The sequence below is a fragment of the Xenopus laevis genome, chromosome 1S, assembly GCF_017654675.1.
Source record: "Xenopus laevis strain J_2021 chromosome 1S, Xenopus_laevis_v10.1, whole genome shotgun sequence".
NCBI lineage: Eukaryota > Metazoa > Chordata > Amphibia > Anura > Pipidae > Xenopus > Xenopus laevis.
Window position 1 is genome coordinate 89,915,015 of NC_054372.1, and position 21,152 is coordinate 89,936,166.

The 21,152-nt window shown below is 39.8% G+C and overlaps 1 protein-coding gene across 2 annotated transcripts in view; it reads right to left on the minus strand.

Moving 5' to 3' along the window:
- Positions 1-481: 481 nt before the first annotated feature.
- The window catches only part of LOC108704666 (adenomatous polyposis coli protein 2-like), a 31,327-nt gene continuing 10,656 nt past the window's right edge, over positions 482-21,152 (minus strand). Inside the window, exons 3-16 of one of the 2 annotated variants that reach the window (XM_041579898.1) lie at positions 20,881-21,039; positions 18,096-18,180; positions 17,817-17,976; positions 16,572-16,680; positions 16,052-16,153; positions 14,562-14,645; positions 13,384-13,461; positions 12,809-13,187; positions 12,522-12,611; positions 9,083-9,222; positions 8,910-8,987; positions 8,698-8,814; positions 7,808-8,022; positions 482-7,007 (exon numbers count right to left, since the gene is read on the minus strand). In XM_041579898.1, the coding sequence (XP_041435832.1) occupies positions 1,859-7,007; positions 7,808-8,022; positions 8,698-8,814; positions 8,910-8,987; positions 9,083-9,222; positions 12,522-12,611; positions 12,809-13,187; positions 13,384-13,461; positions 14,562-14,645; positions 16,052-16,153; positions 16,572-16,680; positions 17,817-17,976; positions 18,096-18,180; positions 20,881-21,039 (6,945 nt within the window). In that variant the 3' untranslated portion in view covers positions 482-1,858. Of the gene's footprint in view, positions 7,008-7,807; positions 8,023-8,697; positions 8,815-8,909; positions 8,988-9,082; positions 9,223-12,521; positions 12,612-12,808; positions 13,188-13,383; positions 13,462-14,561; positions 14,646-16,051; positions 16,166-16,571; positions 16,681-17,816; positions 17,977-18,095; positions 18,181-20,880; positions 21,040-21,152 lie in introns of both variants that reach the window. The other variant, XM_041579897.1, reaches the window with a different exon arrangement.

Below are 21,152 nucleotides of genomic sequence, written 5' to 3' on the forward strand. Positions count from 1 at the left end.
CTATACCTCCATGCCAGGAATTCAAAAATAAGCACCTGCTTTGAGGCCATTGAGAGCAAAATCCAAGGGGTTGGTGAGCAACATGTTGCTCATAAACTACTAGTTTGGAATCACTGCTATAGAAGAAGCCAACCCTGCTGTCTGGGACCACTGCGACTGTGGGGTCTGCTTCCTCTATCGTTTCACCACTGCAAACATGGATCTATGACTGCAGTCATAGCCAAATTTGTAGGCACCTTTGCACTTTATCCAAATAATGCAGTTCTTCTAGAAAATTATTGAAAATAAAATTTGCCATTAAACTTAATTTTGTAAGCATTAGTAAATATATAAAGGAATTAGTAAGCTTTGTAAACAGCCTTATTGAAAGATGACCCAAACATTTGTACATTAACAAAATGTATATATTATTTGCAAAAGTAACAATAACTTACAGATTTTGTTTTGTTTTTTAACTTTGGGTACCAATAACCAGGCAACATTTTATTTTCATAAATGGTGGATTTTATTAATTTTTACATTTCATACATATAATAAACTCAAATGGCATTTGAATTTCTTTTCTAACACTGGAAAATGCAGACATAGTGAGGAAAATTCTTGTTCTGTGCTAAGGTTACACTTTCTCAAGTCTCTTCAATGCATGTAAAAAACCTGGAATTGTTCATGTTCCTCCCTTCCCATATATATTTGGGTTGAATAGTTTCAAAAAGGGAGCAAGATATACCCTGAAATTGACTGCAGGCAGGAACAGTTAGCTCATTTAGTTTCCTCGTTGTCCAATTCACTGTCCATGAGGCGTAACAAAGATTAAGAAGACACTGTAAAATGGCTGAAAGAATGAAAGAAGGAATGAAAGCTGAGAAAGCGCATGGTTAAATTAAAAATATTCTAAGCACATGGAATTTCAATATAATAAGGAAAAAAAAAAAACCCAAGTGCTGCAACAAATGCTCATAAAATGGCCAATGATCGTTATTCAAGTTGCCTGGAACGCCAGCTAATGCCCAAAGCCATTCATTGTTGGAGCTTTAAATTTGGCAATAAGAAAAAGTTTGAACATTTTTTTCATTCTCTGCTCTTATAGTAGTTGGAATCTTCTCATAAGCAGAGCTGTGGTTATACTTTGTTAGGATAGCCAGTATGTGTAAGAAACATGTAGCTACACTTATATTAAGGCTTTGCTTGAAGGATTATATGTAGGCATTTTGTCAATAGTTTAATCAAGGTGCATTATGGCAAGTACCAACATTTCACCTGGACCACCAGCCTTTAATGTTGGTACTAGTAATAAAGCACTTTGGATGTTATAAGTCCTGTGAAGTGCGGATCGCTCTTCTTTTTTGGATATGTCTTGGCATATGGACTGCACTCAGGCCCAGTGACTCATAAGTGTTTGCATTTACTTGCACATTTTATATTGATAGTTCTTGATTGCGTCCACAGGAAAGGGAATCTCTTTTAGCACACATTCATACAGGAAGAAAATATGTTAATTTTACATATAATATCCACATTTTCACCACTATCCTTTAATAAAATAACTTGTGCTCCAAGTTAAATCATATGACAAAACATTTCCATTTCCTGGCAATTAATTTGCTTCAATACATGTCAAATGTGCAGATGTGTCAAATTTACATATCCATAAAGTGCCGTTATTTGCATTACACATTATAAAGTCAATTCCAATAAGAAATATTTATTATTCCAAAGTGCACAGGATTCATGGATCAGTGACAAGACAGGAAAGGATAGTTTTAATATTTGGGTTCTGCACTTATGAACCATGCATGCCTTGGGGATGGCAATAAACTCTGTTCCACCAGCTAAGAAAAGTAGACTGTAATTGCTTCACTTATTCACTAGTAACTTTCCCTGCAGCTTCCTCTGTTACTGTCAAGATTGGGCTGGGCACATAGTTAAAAGGTGTTACACGTGCAGCACGGCTGGGAGAGCTATGCCTACTGGTAGGTAGGTTTACAACAGCAACTGCACTTTTTCCCAGCTCTGGCAGTAGCGATGAGGCTAAGCCAGGTCTGTTTCTACTTCCCATGGAGCTGCTCTCTAGAGTGGGTGAAGTGCTGGAGTTAGTCTTTGTGACCGTAATGTCTTCAGTCTGTACTACAGCATCACTTGTTTTCCGGCGTGGCTCGGATACATCATCAGTAAGTGGCAGAGCACATGCTGGAAGAGTGCTCCTGAGAATATGGGGGATATCTTCATCTCTAATTCTTCTCCAGGTTGCTCTGCCTTGGCTAGATGCAGTGTGAGTTCTTGGGACTCTTGTGCCCTCAGCTTTGGAACCATTATGGTCTTTCCTAAACTCACCACGTGGCCCTGGGAGATTTATGTGAGGAGAAGAGGAGTATCTCTTAAATGGTTCAGGAGGGGGAGGAAGATTCCTAACTGGAAGGCGGGAGGGACTTTCAGAGCTTGTTCTTCTAGGAGGGCAGTTAGGAGAAGTGGTCATTTTTGGCTTAGTTTGTTTGTGGACTTTTAGTTCCTCACATCGAGAAGAACAGAGAAAAACAGCAGGTAGAGCTGAGTTTTTGTTGGGAGGAATATGGTGTTGTCTCTGTGACACTGACAGGTCAGAGTGTTGACGTCTCATACTTCCTGAAGCTTCCTTGATGAAAGTTACCTGGCGTAACATACCAGATTCATTGCTCTTAACTTGGTTAAGTCTGCTACCTTGAGGACTTAATCTCCTGTTGGGACTCTGCCGAGGGCTGACAGTTTCTATAGCAAGTGGTGAAGTACCAGGGGGGCAACGTGGTGTAGGCTTTTTCATATATGGAATTCTTACAGGGGACTTCTGAGTCTTATTACCAGGAAGAACCTGGGTATTTTTGGACCTTTTGGAAATTGCCTCTTGTGCTTTATGTGAAGAAGTTGCATTTCGAGAGGAGCTAGAGGAGGATGCATTTCTGATACAAGCCGGGGGTGTAGCACTTCTTTTAGGCAATGTCAATTCCACTCCAAGGTCTGAAGATTTCCCTAGGCGATGGAGGCTTCGAGATCGCACAGTGGTCGCCACCTTTGTTGGATCTTCAATGTGAGGAGTTTGATTTTGAAGTAGTTTGGTTGATGATTCTTTCTCCTTGGCTGGTACGTAAATAACTGTACGACCTCGGAGAACCATAGGGATGTTAGATGCTTGCTTTTGGTTAGAAATAACTTTTCTTTCTCTGACATTTTTAGCTTCTTGATTACAGTTTGTGTCAGCTTTGTTGAAATTCTGGATCCTGTTACGCAAAGGCCATTCTCTGCTTTGTTTATGATTTACTTGTAAAGGTTGATGTGTCAATGTTGATGGGCTAGACATAAGAGAATCAGATGAAGGGCCTCTTGATAGAGATGAAGTGCTCCCGGAGATAGAGGAAGCAGCTTGGTGTATCCAGCTGACAATGGAATTAGCACCTTCTTTGATTGCTTCCCAGTCTATGTTGTCTAAATCCGACATCTCACCTCCGTCTGGTGATCTGTCTTCAACAGAACTTTGTTGAAGATCACTTTTACCAGAGAGTTTAATCTTGTGTTTCCTTTTGCGGGCTGAGGTTCTTCTTCTCCTAGGTAATACTGAAGAGGAGCATATTTCCTCATCTGAAGTTCGACTGACAGAGGAATCTCTATTTCCAGCATGAATACTTAGACTCCTGCACTGAAGCCTAGCTGAATGTCTTTTGAATTTATCTACCTTTTCTGTGGCACATAAAAGTTCCATGTCACTGAGTGAACTCATAGATGAACTGAGAGAGTAGAAAGGGATGGGTTCATCCTCTATTAAATTTGAGAATGTAGAAGTAGAATTGCTGGATTTGCTAGCTACTGGAAGCTTATCGGTTTCTCTCTTTGACACTCGTTTATGGAGACTTTTTCTAGGAGATTTTGATGGCTCCTGTTTTATTTTTGGAGAATTTTTGTTTGAACACAGTGTATCTGTGTCCTCCTCGTAAAAACAATAAACTGCCTCTTCAGTTGGTGTGGTGTGGCAGAATGACTGAAAAGCTAAGTTTCCATGGACATATTCACACTGATTCAAATCCAGTTTTGATGGATGACCAGGAGAGACAAAAGTCATAGAATCATATTTTACTTTACCCTGTGGTTCAGGGCCTCCAAGGGTTGTTGTTTGTTGTGCTTTTAATGGATAAGCTGGATTAGTGGGTCTCTTTCCTTTGCTATTAATTTTGGCTTGGTTTGCATAGTGAAAATGTATCCTCATCTCCTCATGATCTGCTACATTTTCCATTGTGTATATTGGTTTTCTCTTTTTTTCCAAATCACTATCTAACATGGTCCCAAATTCTCTTTTTTCTTTCTGGATTCTCTGCCTTTCTTTCAGATCTTGGTCTTCTTTAAGAGGGTAATGTAATGTTTCATCACTAAGGGATGCAGCACTGGAGAAGTTAACTGGTGTCCCCTCTGCTGAATCAGTGTAAGAAGAGTCATCCTTAAGCAAGTCTTTCTTTGATTGGAAGATCTTTGGTTCTGTCAGCTGTGTATGTGCTGGAACCAACATATATACTGGGAGATGAGTGGGCTTTGTACTTGATGAATTAAGTATATGTCCTGAAAGGACTGATGTTTTAGCATTACGTAAATGAGAGGGCATGGCTGAATTTATGCACTCTTTTAAAATATCAATATCATCATCGGAAACAAGTTCGAGTTCAGACTTTGACATCATTCCCAGGATCCTTTCCTCCATATTTTCTGCTTGTTTCTCATGTGCAACAAAGTTTAAACAATTTTTGTCAGAAAAGGGAGGAATGAGTTTCAGCTCCACGTCTTTCTCAATGTAATGTTCATGCAAAGGCAAAGCACTCAGACTTGAGGCACAAGAGAAATTTTCTGTTGGTTTTTCCACTGTGAAATAAATCATGGAGTCAATATCTCTTGGAATCTGAAACCTTTCTTTAAAATCTGTTATTTCCATGAACTTTTTTACATTGTTCTCCCACTGTATATTGAACTGGCTAGTCTCTCTTTCTGGGTGCCCACTAGTCTCAAAGCTTGGAGTTTTGCTCCTGCTTGGTGGCATGGTCTGTCCAGGGCTATCTGGCAACTCACTTGGGCTTATTGTTCCACTAATCATCTCACTGCATGGATCACTCTGAATAGAACTGACAATGGAAGGACTCTCAAAGCTACCAAGGGAACTAACTGAGCTGCAACGACTCATCACCAAAGGAGTTTCCTGAATATAATTATCTGAAGAGCTGGAAGGAGTCATGTCCTCATTCCTAGAAGGTGAAATGTCCCGGAAAAAATGTTTTTCAGGTTTTGGGATAGGAATAACCATGGTTTGGGATGTAACAGGAGAAACTGCTCTTTGTTTTACTGCTGAATATTTTATTTCTTTGTACTTGCTTTGTATATTGCCTTCCTCCATCTCTAGTATCTCTAGGGATGAGTCGCTGTCTATCTCATTATCACTACGGCTTTGCCCATCCAGTATGTTATCTCCCGATGATAGAGAGGAAAGAGAACTGCATCGAGAGAAACTTATTGGGGTTCCCTCTACTGCATATTTTTGTAGTGATTCCTGTTCTGTTGAGGAGTGATTAGAAGCATTTTCAAAAGTCTTTATATAAGAGTCAGGTATCTGTGATGTGAGCAACCATGATTTTTTTTGTTGTACACTACTTCCAGGAACCCCTGACACATTACTCGATACATTTCCAATGTGCTTATATGAAGGAGATAGCTTTATGGTGTGCACCAAAGGATCTGCTGGTAAAGGGCTACTTGTGTTTTTTACAAAATCTTCAGTTTTCTCAGTACCCTCTTTGTTCTTCAGACTTTTAAGTGATACACCTTTAATTGCTGGGTCGTAAAGCTGCCTTTGATCTTCTATGGGAGGCACTTCTTTTTTCTGGTGTTCAGCTAACTCATTTCTTTCTGGTTTGAGGACCAAAACACTCTTTAGATCCAGACGACTTGGGCGTTTTTGATACCTATGCAACTCATCCTTGTAATCCATAAAGGTAGCTCTGCTGCAGGGTTTCATATGTTCCTTTGGACAGTATCCATCACTTGTGCTGCCACTGTTTAAACTGTCATTAGAGAGGCTTGTGTAAGCAGTTTTCAAGCGCAATAGAGCTTGTGCTCTACTTATATTATTTCGCCTTAATAGACCACTGTTGTCTGATAATCTACAAGGAGAACAGGAATGAGCTCTAGCTTCATGTAGCTCATGTGTACCACAGGGCCAGTCAATGCAATGATCCTCTGAGCTCAGGCTAAAACTGTCATCTGAAGATGTATGCATTGTAGAAACATCTTCAAAAAGTCTGTCTATCTTAGATATTGCAGAAGGCATTTTAGTTGCCAATTTATCAGCTGTTGAGACATTTTCATGTGGTTTCTTAATTTCATTTTTACGGCTGTCAACCTTCTCTAGCTCTCCTGCTCTCTTTAGGGACCCTGTTCGTGGAATGTTCTGCCCTTGGGTATAGGACAGGTTAAGATACATAGAAAGTACAGAGGAGTTGCCAGTTTCTGCACTGATGGACGTATTTGGAATTTCATCATCATCAAAGCAACCAGAATCTGATGCATAATCCTTAACCAGGCTTTCAATGTGCCTCAGTGGACCCTTCACTGGCTGTGATTTAAGGCATTGTTTGTCCATAGAGTCAATGGTTTCAGCCAAGTGCCTTGCATCCAGCTCAGCTTCCAGCGCCTTCTGCTTCCTCATATATAGAGAAGGCATACAGGAACCAGGAGAGATTACAGAAGCATCCTTGTACTTCAGAGGGCGGTGTGCAAGCAAGTTTCTTAGTGCAGCTGCACTGCCCATGGCAATCATCTTGTGCTTGGAGTGAATGAGGTTTCGTAACATACTGACAGCTCCTAGATCCCACAAAAGCTCCTGATCCTGAGCACACCGTGCAGATAAGTTCCATAGAGTTCCACAGGCATTACTGACTATGGTCAAGCTGTGAGACTTGAGATGCTGCAGAAGAGTCTGGAGACAGTTGTGATCACGCAGGATCTGCCTGTAAGACAAAAAAAGGCATCAAAAATATATAAAGCTAGTATAAATGTCAGATGCTGTTCAACATATTCAACTTGTTTTTGACAATTATATGTGACTGGACTGTGCAATATTGACTGTTACAACGGTGCTGCTGCCATGAGATTCAAGCGGCCCCATCATGTTAAAGAGCTGAAATTCTGATTTAAATCAGAGTACATGAAGTAAAATCCAAACTACTTGCAAATGCCCTGCATGGAATTAAAATACTTAGGATCCGTGTGTGTGTGTGTGTGTGTGTGTGTTTATGTTTCTCTATATGTATAGAGATATATGATTCATAGACAATAAGGTATCCATTATCATAGCTTAGGATTTCAACCTCCACCTGCAGGCTGTGAGAAATTGTACTAAGAAAATAAAATAGTCATATGCCCATGCAGACACAAAAAAAATGGGAATGGGTGCTCTAAAATACATACAGCAAATATTGACAAAATTTGTTAAGGTACTTGCATCCACATATCCTTCTACGTTTCCACGGGGGTTGCCAATACATCAACCCTGTCTCTTCTGATGTGCCTATTGGTGCTGGGGAACCCTAAAACTACCTTCTACCCAGGGCCTGGTAGAAGCTCCAGGGTTCCCACAGGAGGTTGCCCCAATAGGTGCAGCAACTTATGCCCAGTGAATCGGCTGCAAATGCCCCTTTGAATGCAATGCCTACACCTAAAATTGTGCACACAATTGTATAGACATAAGTAGGAGCGCAACTGCAATTACCCTAGAATTATGGGGGAAGAGATGCATTTCATTACTAACCTGTAATCATCACGTGTAGCAATCAAACTGGATATATTACGCAGGATTCCTCCACCACTCTCAATGATTGACAACGAATTGCTCTGGCACTTGTAGGTCAATGTGCTGACTAAGAAGCCCAGCGATCCCTCCACTGAGCAGACAGAGGCCTTGTTCTCAGTGCTGTGTGCAGAGAGATTCCACAGAGCACTGAGTACACTTTTCAGTGTTGACTCCTTTACAAAAAAAAAAAAAATTAGATAAATTAATACTTATACATTCAGTAAACAGGTAATATTCTACAAGACAAAATAAGGTCTGTGTTTCTTCTCAATCATGATTTGGTCTCTTAGTCCAGTGACTTGGTAGGTATGTTCTACACAGTATTTGCATACCCTCCTATATGTATTTCCGTGACATAGTGGAAACGTGGCATGGCCAATATTTCTAAACTATTTTAAACTAATAATGTTGGGAGATGTGACTCAGTAGGAACCTTCATCCTGATTTTTGTTGGGCAGAAGTGAGGTATAGGTTCATGCAGTGATTTATTATTGGTTATAATACATTTTAGACATTTATAAATAGGGCAGACATTGTGGTTGCATTTTCATAAAACCTGATTTGCTTTCATAAAATTATACTGCTATAAAATACTTGCCATTTTGAGTTGCACAAATATTTAAATTATTCAGACTCTTGTTACTAATTGTCCACCAATCCATAGTAACAACATTAATGAGCCTGAAAGTGCAGAGACATAAACTTGTAATAGTAAATCCCACCATAGTTTTATTCATATTAAAAGAGTATTTTATGCATAAAGCTGTACTTTGTTGTTCCTGCTGCTCTGCACTGACATTTTAAATTAAACATGATTAAAAAAAATGCAATGCCTTCAAGATGCTTACCTTATTGGCCCGCAAAGCGCATTGCATTAAGCTGATCACACTGCCGACTTCACGCAGAATTTTCTTACTATTAATATCTGCCCTCCATGACAGATTTCTTAAGATACTGGATGCCACCTAGAACATATGAGAAATTAACATTAGTAAAAATATTCTCACATCCCCCCCCCCCAAAACTCTTCTGCTTCATTTTCTTTTTAATTTAATCTCACCTGCTGCAATTCTTCATTTTCAGATGCCAGATGAGCTACAATTGCCTGCATGCAACCTCGGCGGGAACATAGTGTCGCCTGTTAAAGAATGCAGGACAGGTAATGTATTTGCCATATAAAGAAATAAACTATGTCTTGCAGTATCTTGTGTTATATGTTAATGATCCTTCTACCTTGTTCACTACATCCCCGAAAGTAAGATTAGTGAGAGCCATTCCCGCATAGCGCCTTAAGGCTAAGCTAAGGGGATCACTTGTCATTCTGTTCATCAGATAGTCCATCTCAAGGAGCTCAGCAATAGCCTGTAGGCCACCTAAATTAAAAACACAAATTGCAAATACATTTCTTAAAAATATCAGATACAAAAGTGATTGGTTATTAATGAAGTCAGTTATAAAACCTTGACGGGTGCTGATGTGTATAGGACTTCCCCAACTCCTGTAACCTAGGTCACTTATCTGGACTCCTTGGGTGGTAAAACGTTTGTTTTACACAAAACTCCAACACCCCAACACTAAGCTGCAGAAGTAACATTTTGCCTTCACTCCAAGTGTTCTGTCCTCTGTCGACACATGCTTGAGTGTGCCAGGCAGAGTGCATGTAAGCATGCTTTGCTGTTTACAGCTGTTATGCGCCAAGCCAATGGCAGCACATTATACACTTGTATTATACACTTGTATTATTGTTAAGACAGTACTGCTGCATATTAATGTAAAGTAAAGTGGTGAGTTTCTCAAAGAACAGAATAGACATAACGCACTTAGGAAGACCAGGTTAGTGACTGGGGTATGCATCATCAACCCCAAAGTTTTAAAGTTGACTTTGCCTTTCAAATAATACTGTAATAATATAGTATACACCTTTTTGTCCTTCTATTTCAATACATACACAGGGTATTATAAGGCAACTTACTGTATAAGTTTTTGGATTTTCTATATCTGTATTTTTAAAAAATATAAATCTAATAATATAATATGGATCAGTTTCTGTAAATAACCTTTTATATAGGAATATTTGGTTCTACTATTTATCCAGTCAGATGTGCTTTGTTCTTCAGACAGCAGTGTAAATAAGAGTCAAAAATTAGTGCCAGAAGATATATTTCATCACACAAACACAAAAAGGATTGATATTGTCTCCGGACCTAAAGAAATATTCCTCCCTCCAAAAACTGCCATAGTTTATAAAGTATTAAACAATGTTTTTGAGTAATAATTTTCTAAATATACTGTTAATGGTGAATAATCTATGCTTACTGCTTGTTTGTTCCCTATTAGTTTGCACTGGGAATTTAAAAATGAAAGGGTTGTTAGAGTCTGGCACCACTGTTGAGCTTTAAAGGCAGTTACACACAGAATGCTTTGTGGCAATTAAACTCAACTACATTGACGATAAAACATCCTTAGTTTTCTCTCCAAAGGCTAACATGCAAATCACTGCTGGGGAAATTTACAAAAGTTCTGTCTGTCATTTCCCTAACACCCCATAGCAGTCAAACTGTAAGGTGCTAGGACCATGTGGCTGTGGTTGTCCTGGTCCTCAGCAACGTGTGTATGCCAGGATTTGTGCGTCGTGTCATCTGTGTGCATGTGTGCGTCGAACTCTGTGCATGCACACAGTATGTTTAAATAGATGCCGAGGCCTGCACTTCCTTGAGAAGTGATCGTTGCCTTCCAGCGCATTTCTAAGCCTTTGTTTGTGATCTCTCTGCACCTGTTAAAGACCCCAGCCTAAATTTAGCTGCTGTATCCTTGCTGACCTCTGCCTGATTCCGGGTTTTGATCCTGAGCTGCCTGCCCTTGACCTTGGCCCATCCCTGACATCCCTATGGACATCATAAAATTTCAGCTATCCTTGACTGGCCTACTGCAACTAACAGAAAAGCAGACCAAAGATTAAGTGACTTTGCTAATTCTTATCGAAATTTTTTTAAAGACCTTTCTCATGTGATAACTCCCATAATCTGCCTTACCAGCTCTTCTAAAAGGTTTCTATGGTCTCCTGAGGTGCAGCTTGTGTTTGAGTTATAAAGTCTTGTTTCACCTCTGCATCCATCCTCATTGACATTGACCCTGCTCAACCCTTTCTACTTGAGGTCGATGCTTCTGAAGTAGCTATTGAAGCTGTTCTTTCACAGAGACAAGCCCCTTATGGTCAACTCCATCCCATAGAGTTATGAATTATGATTTCAATGTTCATGAACTCCTGGCTATAAAATCTGCTTTTGAAGAATGAAGACATTTATTAGAGGGATCTTTACATCCAATTCTTGTTTATTCTGACCATAGACATTTGGAGTATCTTAAATCAGCGAAAAGTTAAAACCATGCTAGGCTAGGTGGGCTTTATTATTCTCACGTTTTAACTTCTACTTTTAGCTTTTAAGCCAGGTTGCAAGAATAGTAAGGCTAATGTGCTTTTTTGTCTCTTTATGGACTCTACTGATCAAAAAGATTCTGAAGAACCTTATATCTTTAAAAGTTATCCTTCTTCTTCTTCTTGAACTTCTGTCCAAGTTTAAGGATGCTTCTCAAGAAACTGGATCTCCAATCTCTAGACGTTTTTCTGATTTATTAAAATAAAATATTTGTATCTCCAGCAGCGTGGCTTAAATTTGTGTACGATAATCCCACATGGGAATCCTTCTCCATGGATTTATTGTAGATCTGTAAAATCATCTAGTATGAATGCCATCTTTGTAGTGGTGGACAGATTTACTAGAATAAAGTTTGAGGACCCCCGCAATAGAATATCAGTATCTAAACTCTCTGCAAACTCTCAGAAACATCTACTATAAAAACATCAGAAACATCTACTAATTATTCCTATGAGAAATCATTTGCAAAAACACATGGTCTTTCACACAGCTTAGAAGGAAATTTAACTCTTTGGGGGCCATTTCTAAAACAAAATGACTGGATCCAGTAAATTGTTATTTACAGGAGATCTGTTATATTCACTTAAAGGGGTGGTTCACCTTTAAGTTAACTTTTAGTATGTTATTGAATGGTTAATTCTAAGTAACTTCAATTAGTCTTCATTATTTATTTTTTATGGTTTATTAATTATTTGCCTTCTTTTTCTGACTCTTTCCAGCTTTCAAACGGGGGTCACTGACTCCATCTAAAAACAAATGCTCTATAAGGCTACCCATTTATTGTTATTGCTACTTTTTATTACTTATCTTTCTGTCCTGGTCACTCCTATTCATATTCAAGTCTCTTATTCAAATCAGTGCATGGTTGCTAAGGTAATTTGGACCCTGGCAACCACAATGCTGAAATTGCAAACTGGATAGCTACTGAATAAAAAACAAAATATTAAAAAATGAAGACCGATTGCAAATTGTCTCAGAATATCACTCTCTATATCATACTAAAAGTTAATTTAAAGGTGAACAATCCCTTTAATTATTGACATTTACTGTGTTCTCTTATTAAACTAAACATCCTCTTTCTGTCCTTATTTTTCCTTTCTTAAGGCAGATGACAATTTTTTATTTCTGTCTTTCCTACATCTTTTCCCTTTCTGTGTAAAATGTGGGTCTGTAAAAGTAAGTGATGGCCAGCAATGGTGCAAACTGATAAAATGGAGATTTATTGTGCATCATACCAAGCTCATTCATTGCCCTGCGATATTCCTCATCAAATGACAGCTTCATGATTGCACAGCTTGCTTGGCAGATCTGTGGCTCCACAGGGACTGGAAATAGAGTAATGGGCAGAGCTTGTTATGAGATAGAGACATTAAGGGTTGGTATAAAGAATTGTTTAAAAACATTTTTGCACAGTTCTTTTGACTGCTCGTGGTATATGCCCAATATAATTCCATCCTGTATATTATAGCTGTATGCTCTGAGAAATTCTTATGGCTTATACAGTTAGACTAAACTTTTGTACCTGGGTTGCACTCATGTATGTTCCCTCCTCGTTCATGCTCTAGCATCCAGTCACAGCAGGTTTCTGTGTAAGAACGAATCTGTTCCAAGATGTGCAGAACTCTCATCTCCTTCTTAGCCTGTCCTTCGTCTGGCTGAGAAAAAATAACATTGTGCAGGGTAGCATTTGCACGCATCCTGGCATCCTTAAATGCAGAAGAGTCTTGTGTACTTTCATCTCGCTCTGCCTCATGCAGGATTTGAATTAGCAAGGGGAGGCAGCCAGATTTGCGCATGGCCTGACAGCTGTCCTGGGAGCTGGACATTGCCAAAAGGGTACGTGACATGTCATCCTTATCTCGGGTAGCCAGCATAGAGAGCAGCCAAAATACAACTTCCACCTGTTTGGGAAAAATATGCATTGTATTATGCATTAATAAATATGCATAAACGCATTATATTGTTCAATCAAACTCTTTAATGTATTTATTTACATTCCACTTGTGTACCTTGTGTTATTTCTTCGTGTCACATAAGCATATTGTTCCTATATTGCACACTACCCTGAAAATAAAATCCTGCTTTGCACCAAATTACCTTGCTTTCTTGTTGCCCTGAGTTGTCATCGGGAGGAACAACAACCTCTGTATTCATCTTGTCTGCCATGCATTTTTTCTGTGGAAAAAAGTTATAAACTGTGCAACATCTTATGCATATACTGTGTGTGTGTATATATATATATATATATATATATATATATATATATATATATATATATATATATTTGTCTTTCACATTAGGTCTCAGCAAGTAAACTGAAAATTTAAATTTAATGTGCAGAAAAATGCCAATTCACACCATGTCAGTGTACAAGGTTCAAGCAGTTTGCATGCTATTACCTGACTGAGGCTTCTAATACATTTCTAACAATTGGCAGTAGGCTACAAAAATACACATGGTTACATTGTTAGTGAAATCTATAATGAACATCCCATTGCAATCAAAGGTGCAGCTGTAATAGCAAACATAAGTCAGTTGATATTGCCACCACAAAGCGTAGAATGTTCCTTGTAATGAACTTCATTGTGTTTACTTTCCATACTGAGTTGTAATGTTCTAACAAGCACAACAATTTTCCTGGTGTAATAACCCATAGCCAACAGCCAAATGTTTGCTTCCAGAAAGCAAATCAGCAAGTTAAATCTGCTGTATCTGAAACAAGACCCTGCACAAACTTTGTACCTGTGCAGTGGGGTAACTAGAGTGCACCCCCATCCTCCCACCCACTTCCTGCTCGCCTCTGCCCCGCCTACATCCCTCCTCCACCCGCCCATGCCTGACCCCGCCCACCTTGCGTCCCTTTCCTCGTCACAGGTAAGAGCAGCTGGGGAGGTGTTTTTTTTTTTTTAATTAGCTATAGAGGAAGCAGAACCCGCAGCCCAGGCCCCCCTGTGACTGTGGGGTCTGCTTCCTCTATAGTTGTGCAACTGTACCTATGTTTCAATGAGATTCCAGAAATGTGTAGAGTTTGACCCAGGTTAAATTTTGTAAGGAGATACTATGTTCTTCCTATGCTTGTGTGTGTTTCCTCATGCTACTCAGGTTTCCTCCCACACTCAAAAACGTATGGGTAGGTTAATTGATAAAAGTGACCCTATTGTGTGTGAATGTGATAGGGACCTTAGACTGTAGGCTCCACTGGGGCAAGGAATGATGGGAATATCATCTTTCTAACTAAAGGACAATAAGAGAAGACTTGAATTTTCAAGTGTTACCTCAACAACTTGATGCTCTTTCACTTCTTTACTTTGCATTTCTTCCAACTGTTGGTCTATTTGCTCTAGGTGAGATGCCCGAATCTAATAATGGAGAATTATTTTAGAATCAGTCACCAGTTCTCCTTCACACTCAAATTTAGCACCTTGGATTTAGAATGCTAGCTGCAAGAAAAATTGCCCACCCTTGACCTCCATTAGTGCAATAACATAACTGCTACATATAATATATACTCTGGGCTCATAAAAAAAAATAACCTGAAACATTACACCTGCATTAATGACTCTAACATGTTCTTCAAAAATATTTGCAGAGGTTGTAAATAATATTCTGTTTATAAATATGTTCCACAGATTTTTTTTAGTTCAGGCTCCACTTTCAAACAATTGCCCAGGAACTCTTTAGCTCCTAACAGGACCACCATCAGAAATCGCAGGGCCCCATACGACAAAATTTCCTGGGCCCCCTGGGCTGCACCCACCGCAAGCCCTACCTACAGGTCCGCCCTCCCCACCCCCACAGGTCCGCCCCCCCACCACACAGTAAAAAAACAAAAAAATATTGGTGGCTAGGGTTCCCACATGTTAATAAAAAGATATTGGTGGTCAGGGCCCCCCATAAAAAATGATTTGTGGCCAGGCCCCTCCCATTAAAAATATTGGTGGCTTGGACCCCACATGAGAAAAGAAAAATTGGTGGCCAGGGTCCACCCCCACATAATGAGAAAATTGGTGGCCAGGGCCCCTTAAACATCCATGCCTTCCTGAAGTCAGCAGCTCTCAGAAAGATGGGGGGGCCCGGCTAATCAAATAAGTGTGGCGTGGCAGGGCCCCCCTTACCCTCGGGCCCCCTACAACTCTCCCCCCTGTCCCCCTCCTGATGGCTGCCCTGGCTCCTAACAAGGTTACAGACATACACAAAAAAAACAGATCACAATTACTCTAGGACAGCAAATAAATCTTAACCCCTAATCTCAATTGACCTTCAATCTATATTTCCAGGAATATCCAGCACACAAACAAGCATTTTCAGTACTTCTCACACTAATTAAACATAAGGCTGCCCCCCCCCTTCCCATGGCCAAGGTTATAGAATATTAAAAAAACAGACGTATAAGTAATTCAATAATGATTATTAAACTGTACCATGGGCAGCAAATAAGTCTTCAACTCAATTGACCTTCAAGCTAAATTTCCAGGAATATTCAGGAGCACAAATAGGCTTTCTCAATATTTCTCAGACTAATTAACCTAAAGGCTTCTCCCTTCTCATGGCCACAGTTATAAGACTCCAGGGTTGTGGGGGGGCTGTTCCACAGTTTTAAAGCAACTGGTCTACAGGCATTACTTATTGTTTTTTGTAATTGTATGTACTAATATATACTGTATATTGGTTTATATAATATGTATATATAAACTGGAGGTGCAGCCAAGTTTTCTATGTGATAAAAATAGTTTCCAATGACTTGCTGAAGTGTTGTTGACCTGACCTGTGCTCTCTGCACCATCTCATCTGCTGTTCCAAATCTCTCTTCCAAAACACAATGCAGATGATCTGATTCAAACTCAAGCTGCTGTCGGATAAGGTCAATCTGTAAAGAGAACTAAATAGTAGGGAATACAAAGCATAAAAAGAGAGGAATAGAAATGGGGGTGAAACAAGGAAATATAAATTGTGCCATTATAAATTAATATCTATTAGAATGCTTATTTAAAACCATGCTTAGGGTCAAGGATTTTTTTGTTTTCTGCTTTTCTATGTTTTATTTGAAGCATTATTCTTTGACATTCAGACAACAGACACGGTTTTAAGGGCATAACAAAATTTAACTGCATTTGAAAATGCTTTGCAAACGAGAAGTATATTTCTTAGGTCTGCTCATCCTGTACATAGTATTTATTTGAAATAGCTTAAATATATATATATATTTTTTTTAAATATGACTACCCTCTAAATCTGTCACAATAAACTAATAGAATGTTGGCTTCAGCAGCCTATGAGAGTCTCACCGTCTCAGTACGTGGCAATTCCTCTAGCCGCTTGGACAAACTTTGAATTTGTGAGTAATACCACAATTTTTCTTTTTCCTCCTTATCAATTTCCCCTAAAAGCGACAATCTACAAATAAAGAGCAAGCAAATACAATTTAAATGCAATTAAATTGTGAAAAAAGGCACATATATGCTCTGTATAATACAGTGGGTTTTGTTCTTACACAGCAAAATAAACAGGGGTCAAATTCATGGCTCTCTCTCTACAGACCAGTGGCGTAACTTCCCGTCTCCGCCTACTTCCAGCCCAGACTCCACCCACTCCCCCACCCAGACTCCACCCACTATCCGCCCCATGCCAATGTGATCTGCTTCTCAGGCGCAGGTAAGATAGCGGCTGGGGAACAGCCCCCACAGTGGCAGAGAGGGCACTGTTAAATTTCCTGTTTATTTAAGCAAACGCTTGATTGCTCTCAGGTGGAAATCCGAACACCCACCCAAGAAAAAGCAGTGGATAGAATTGGTGAACACCTCAATACCCCTATATCAAATCACCTATATGCGTAGAGGTTGCCCTAAGAAGTTTGAAAAGATCTGGTCCCCATGGTTATCCGAACATATGCCATCACTGTTACTCCACACAGATGTAGATCTTGGGAATCCCTCGCCAATCCCTTGAGTACACCCCCCCTTTTTTTTTCTCCCGACAGAAACGACAAATTCCAGAACAAGTTGGGTAAATGTTTTTTGTTTAATTTTTCACTGGATGTCTTGCTTTTGATTACGACTCTACTCCATAACCTCATACTGTAGGTTGAGATACTCATGTACATCCTTGTTGACGCATTGCACCGATTCTGATTTATTATTTTTCCTTCTTGTCTTTTTTTTTCTTTATCACTTTTATTGTGTGTATTGTTTGTTTTGTTTGAAAATTCAATAAAAACAACTTTTAAACAAAAAGATAGCGGCTGGGGAAGGGGAGTGTTTGTTGGCTATAGAGGAAGCAGACCCTCTATAGTTACGCCACTGTTACAGACTGAAAACCGTTCTCAGTGGAAAAAATTGAATAGATATGTTCAGTCAAAAATAGTGTATTTGTAGCTGCTAGATGAACTAATATAAACTTTAAATGTAAATAAAAAGTTTACACATTTTAACATTACCAATCCTTTAAGAGGCTGCTTACTTGTAGCTAAAAGGGGTAACCAATGGTAATTATCATGGATTTTTTATATTTATTTACATTAAACTGATTCTCACCTTTCTTTCTCCAGCTCCTGCATTAGAAGTTCACTTGTTCGGCTTTCATCCCTTGCTCTTTTTTGAGGGATCTCCAAATGCATGGGGGTGGCAGGGATATCTGGGCCAATGGCAGGTGAGGTATATGGATTATAAAGACCAGGCATATCATCCTGCAAAACTGTAAAAAAGACAGTCTGTATTTAAATTATTGCTCAAAAATGTGATTAATCCATATGGTCCTACAGCACATTTATGTAATAATTGGAACAATTATGCAATTTTGTGACTTTCTCTTACCTTTAAATTGATCCAGCATTTCAGTGTGACCTGCTGACCCCCCAACATCCTGTTCAAGCTTGACCTGAAGATGCTTCAAAACTTCCTAAAATAGATAGAGCATAAGACAATAAATATATATATATATATATATATATATATATATCCTTGATAAAGGCCCTAAGGGGGGCCGAAACGTTGGACACTATATTAATGCAATAAAGGTGACATGATTCACTAAAAATTTGGAGTGAATTATACATTAAATATTTGATCCAACACCCACAATAACAGAATCCAGATAAGAGTGAGGCTGCCGATGGATACACACACACACACTGCTTACCATGAATAAGCTTTAAAAGGTATCACTACAGAGATTAACTGGCCCCTGCATCGTTTACGCCTCAAATTCAGACTATAAACTCCTGCATTGTTTACACATATAATCCCCCCTGCATTGTTCACACTTGTAACATCTATATTGTTCATTCCCTAAAACTCTGTACTGTTCACACCTGAGACCCACATTGTAACTGTCCGCATAGTTCACCTCACCTCACCTGTTCACACCTTATATGGGGCACCAGCACTGTGTCACTGTATGTATTATATCGTAGAGTGGTCCTGATAGGTTTCCCTGTCTCCTGCTCTGTTCTGCATTCCCTATGTTCTGCATTCCCTATGTTCCCTGTGTGTGTCATACTCTGCCTACCGATGCTCCATGTGTGCCATACACTGCCTGCCCTGTGCTCCCTTTGTGTGCCATACTTTGGCTGCCCTATACTCCCTGTGTGTGTGACATACTCTGCCTTCTCTATGTTCCTTGTGTACCATACTCTGCCTTTGTGTGCCCTACTCTGCCTTCCCTATACTCCCTGTGTGTTCCATACTATGCCTGCCCTATTCTCCTTGGGTGTGCCATACTCTGCCTGCCCTATGCTCCTTGAGTGTGCCATACTCTGCCTGCCCTATGCTTCTTGGGTGTGCCATACTCTGCCTGTGAGTGCCATACTCTGCCTTGCCTATACTCGATGTGTGTGCCATGCTCTGCCTGTGTGTGCCATACTTTGCCTGCCCTATGCTCCATGTGTGTGCCATACTCTGCCTGCCCTATATTCTCTGTGTGTCATACTCTTCCTGCCCTATGCTCCCTGTGTGTGTCATACTCTGTCTGCCCTATGTTCCTTGTGTGTGCCATACTATGCTTGCCCTATGCTCCCTGTGTGTGCCGTACTCTGTCTGCCCTATGCTCCCTATGTGTGTGCCATACTCTGCTTGCCATATGCTCTATGTGTGTGTCATACTCTGCCTGCCCTATGCTTCCTGTGTTTCTCATACTCTACCTGCCCTATGTTCCTTGTTTGTGCCATACTATTCTTGCCCTATGCTCCCTGTGTGTGCCGTACTCTTCCTGCCCTATGCTCCTTGGTTGTGCCATACTCTGCCTGTGTGTGTGTCATACTCTGCCTTCCCTATGCTCCCTGTGTGTGCCATACTCTGTCTGTGTGTGCCCTGCTCTGCCTGTGGAACATAAGCCTGGTAGAGATTTGTTCTGGGGGTTTGTTAGCATTTGAAATTTGTTGTTATGGGCCCCTACAGGGCCATCATGTGCTGAGGGTGCTGTGTTTTCCACAGGGGAGGAGGAGGCATATGGATTTAAGGGTATGTCTTAATGTGACAACTTTTGGATGTCTGGGAGGAAAGGCTGCACCGTATGATGGCTAAAAAAATGTTCACTTTGCACCATGTGTTGTGTTAGTAAACAAGCATTATTAGCCTTTATTTTACTGATGACAGTCTAAGTCAGGGATCCCCAACCAGTAGCTCGTGAGCAACATGTTGCTCTCCAACCCCTTGCATGTTGCTCTCAGGGTCCTCAAAGAAGGGGCTTATTTTTGAATTTCAAGCTTGAAATTAAGTTTTAATTGCATAAAAACTAATTACAGTCCCAAGTATAGCTTCTTGTAGGCTGCCAGTCCATATAGGGGCTACCAAATAGCCAATCACAGTCCTTATTTGGCACCCCAAGGGACTTTTTCATGCTTATGTTGCTCCCCAACTCTTTTTACATTTGAATGTGGCTCACGGGTTAAAAAGGTTGGGGACCCCTGGTCTAAGTCCCCTATCACAATAATACAATTTGCAAGTGTCAATTTCATCAAGAATCATTTAAACTACCTGTATGTTTTTGGAGTCCAGGTACTTGCCAATGGAACTATTAGTGGTGTCATCACCCATAACAAAAATTGTCATGCTTCAGTGTTCATTACTAATTAAGATAAATGATTCATGACTGCTTAGTAACCAGGACAATCTGTAAAATTACTAGCCAAACCTGCAGCAAATGATTTTCTAATCTGTTTGGTGCCACTCTTTACATGCCAGAATCTATGGCACAGAAACAACTTTTGTTCTCCAGCCTATGGTAGAATCATATAACACCCCCCCCCCCATAAAGCATCATCTATGGAAGCATCTCGCTCCCCACTTTGCTCTCTCTGTATTGAGATGTGGTAAGTGCCAATAAACAAAAGGTTACTTGGGGCAGTTGTGTTACATAGGAACGTTTGGTTTCTATATAAGGTTATACTGCCACATTTGGAATCATTTTGGTCCTTTTTGCCAGATGCCAAAATAAAGTATGCTCCATCAGTAGCGTCATTCATTTTTTTCATATTCATTATTGTATATCCATTATGTAGTGTTTACTCAGCTCTTATTTTTGCAATATTATTTTCTTCTCAATCTTAGTTTTGTATGTTCTCATATTCCCACCTCATTTAATGTAATTGGCTTTGCTTACCTTCATATCAGATGTGTCATGTTCAAGTCTGTTTAGTTGGCTGCTATTATCCTGCAGCTCTCTTCTTAGGTGGGTATTCTCCTTCTTAAGATCCTCCACCTGACGAACAAGCTGGTCATAGGAGGCAGCAGTTCTTGCCAATCCGACCCTTGCACACACCTGTAAGGATCATAGAGGTTACCTATAGTTCCTCCCATACAAATATAAACAGAGCAACACTGTTTTTTATGCAGTATCTAGCATATTCATCATTAAGGTAATAGAGGTATAGG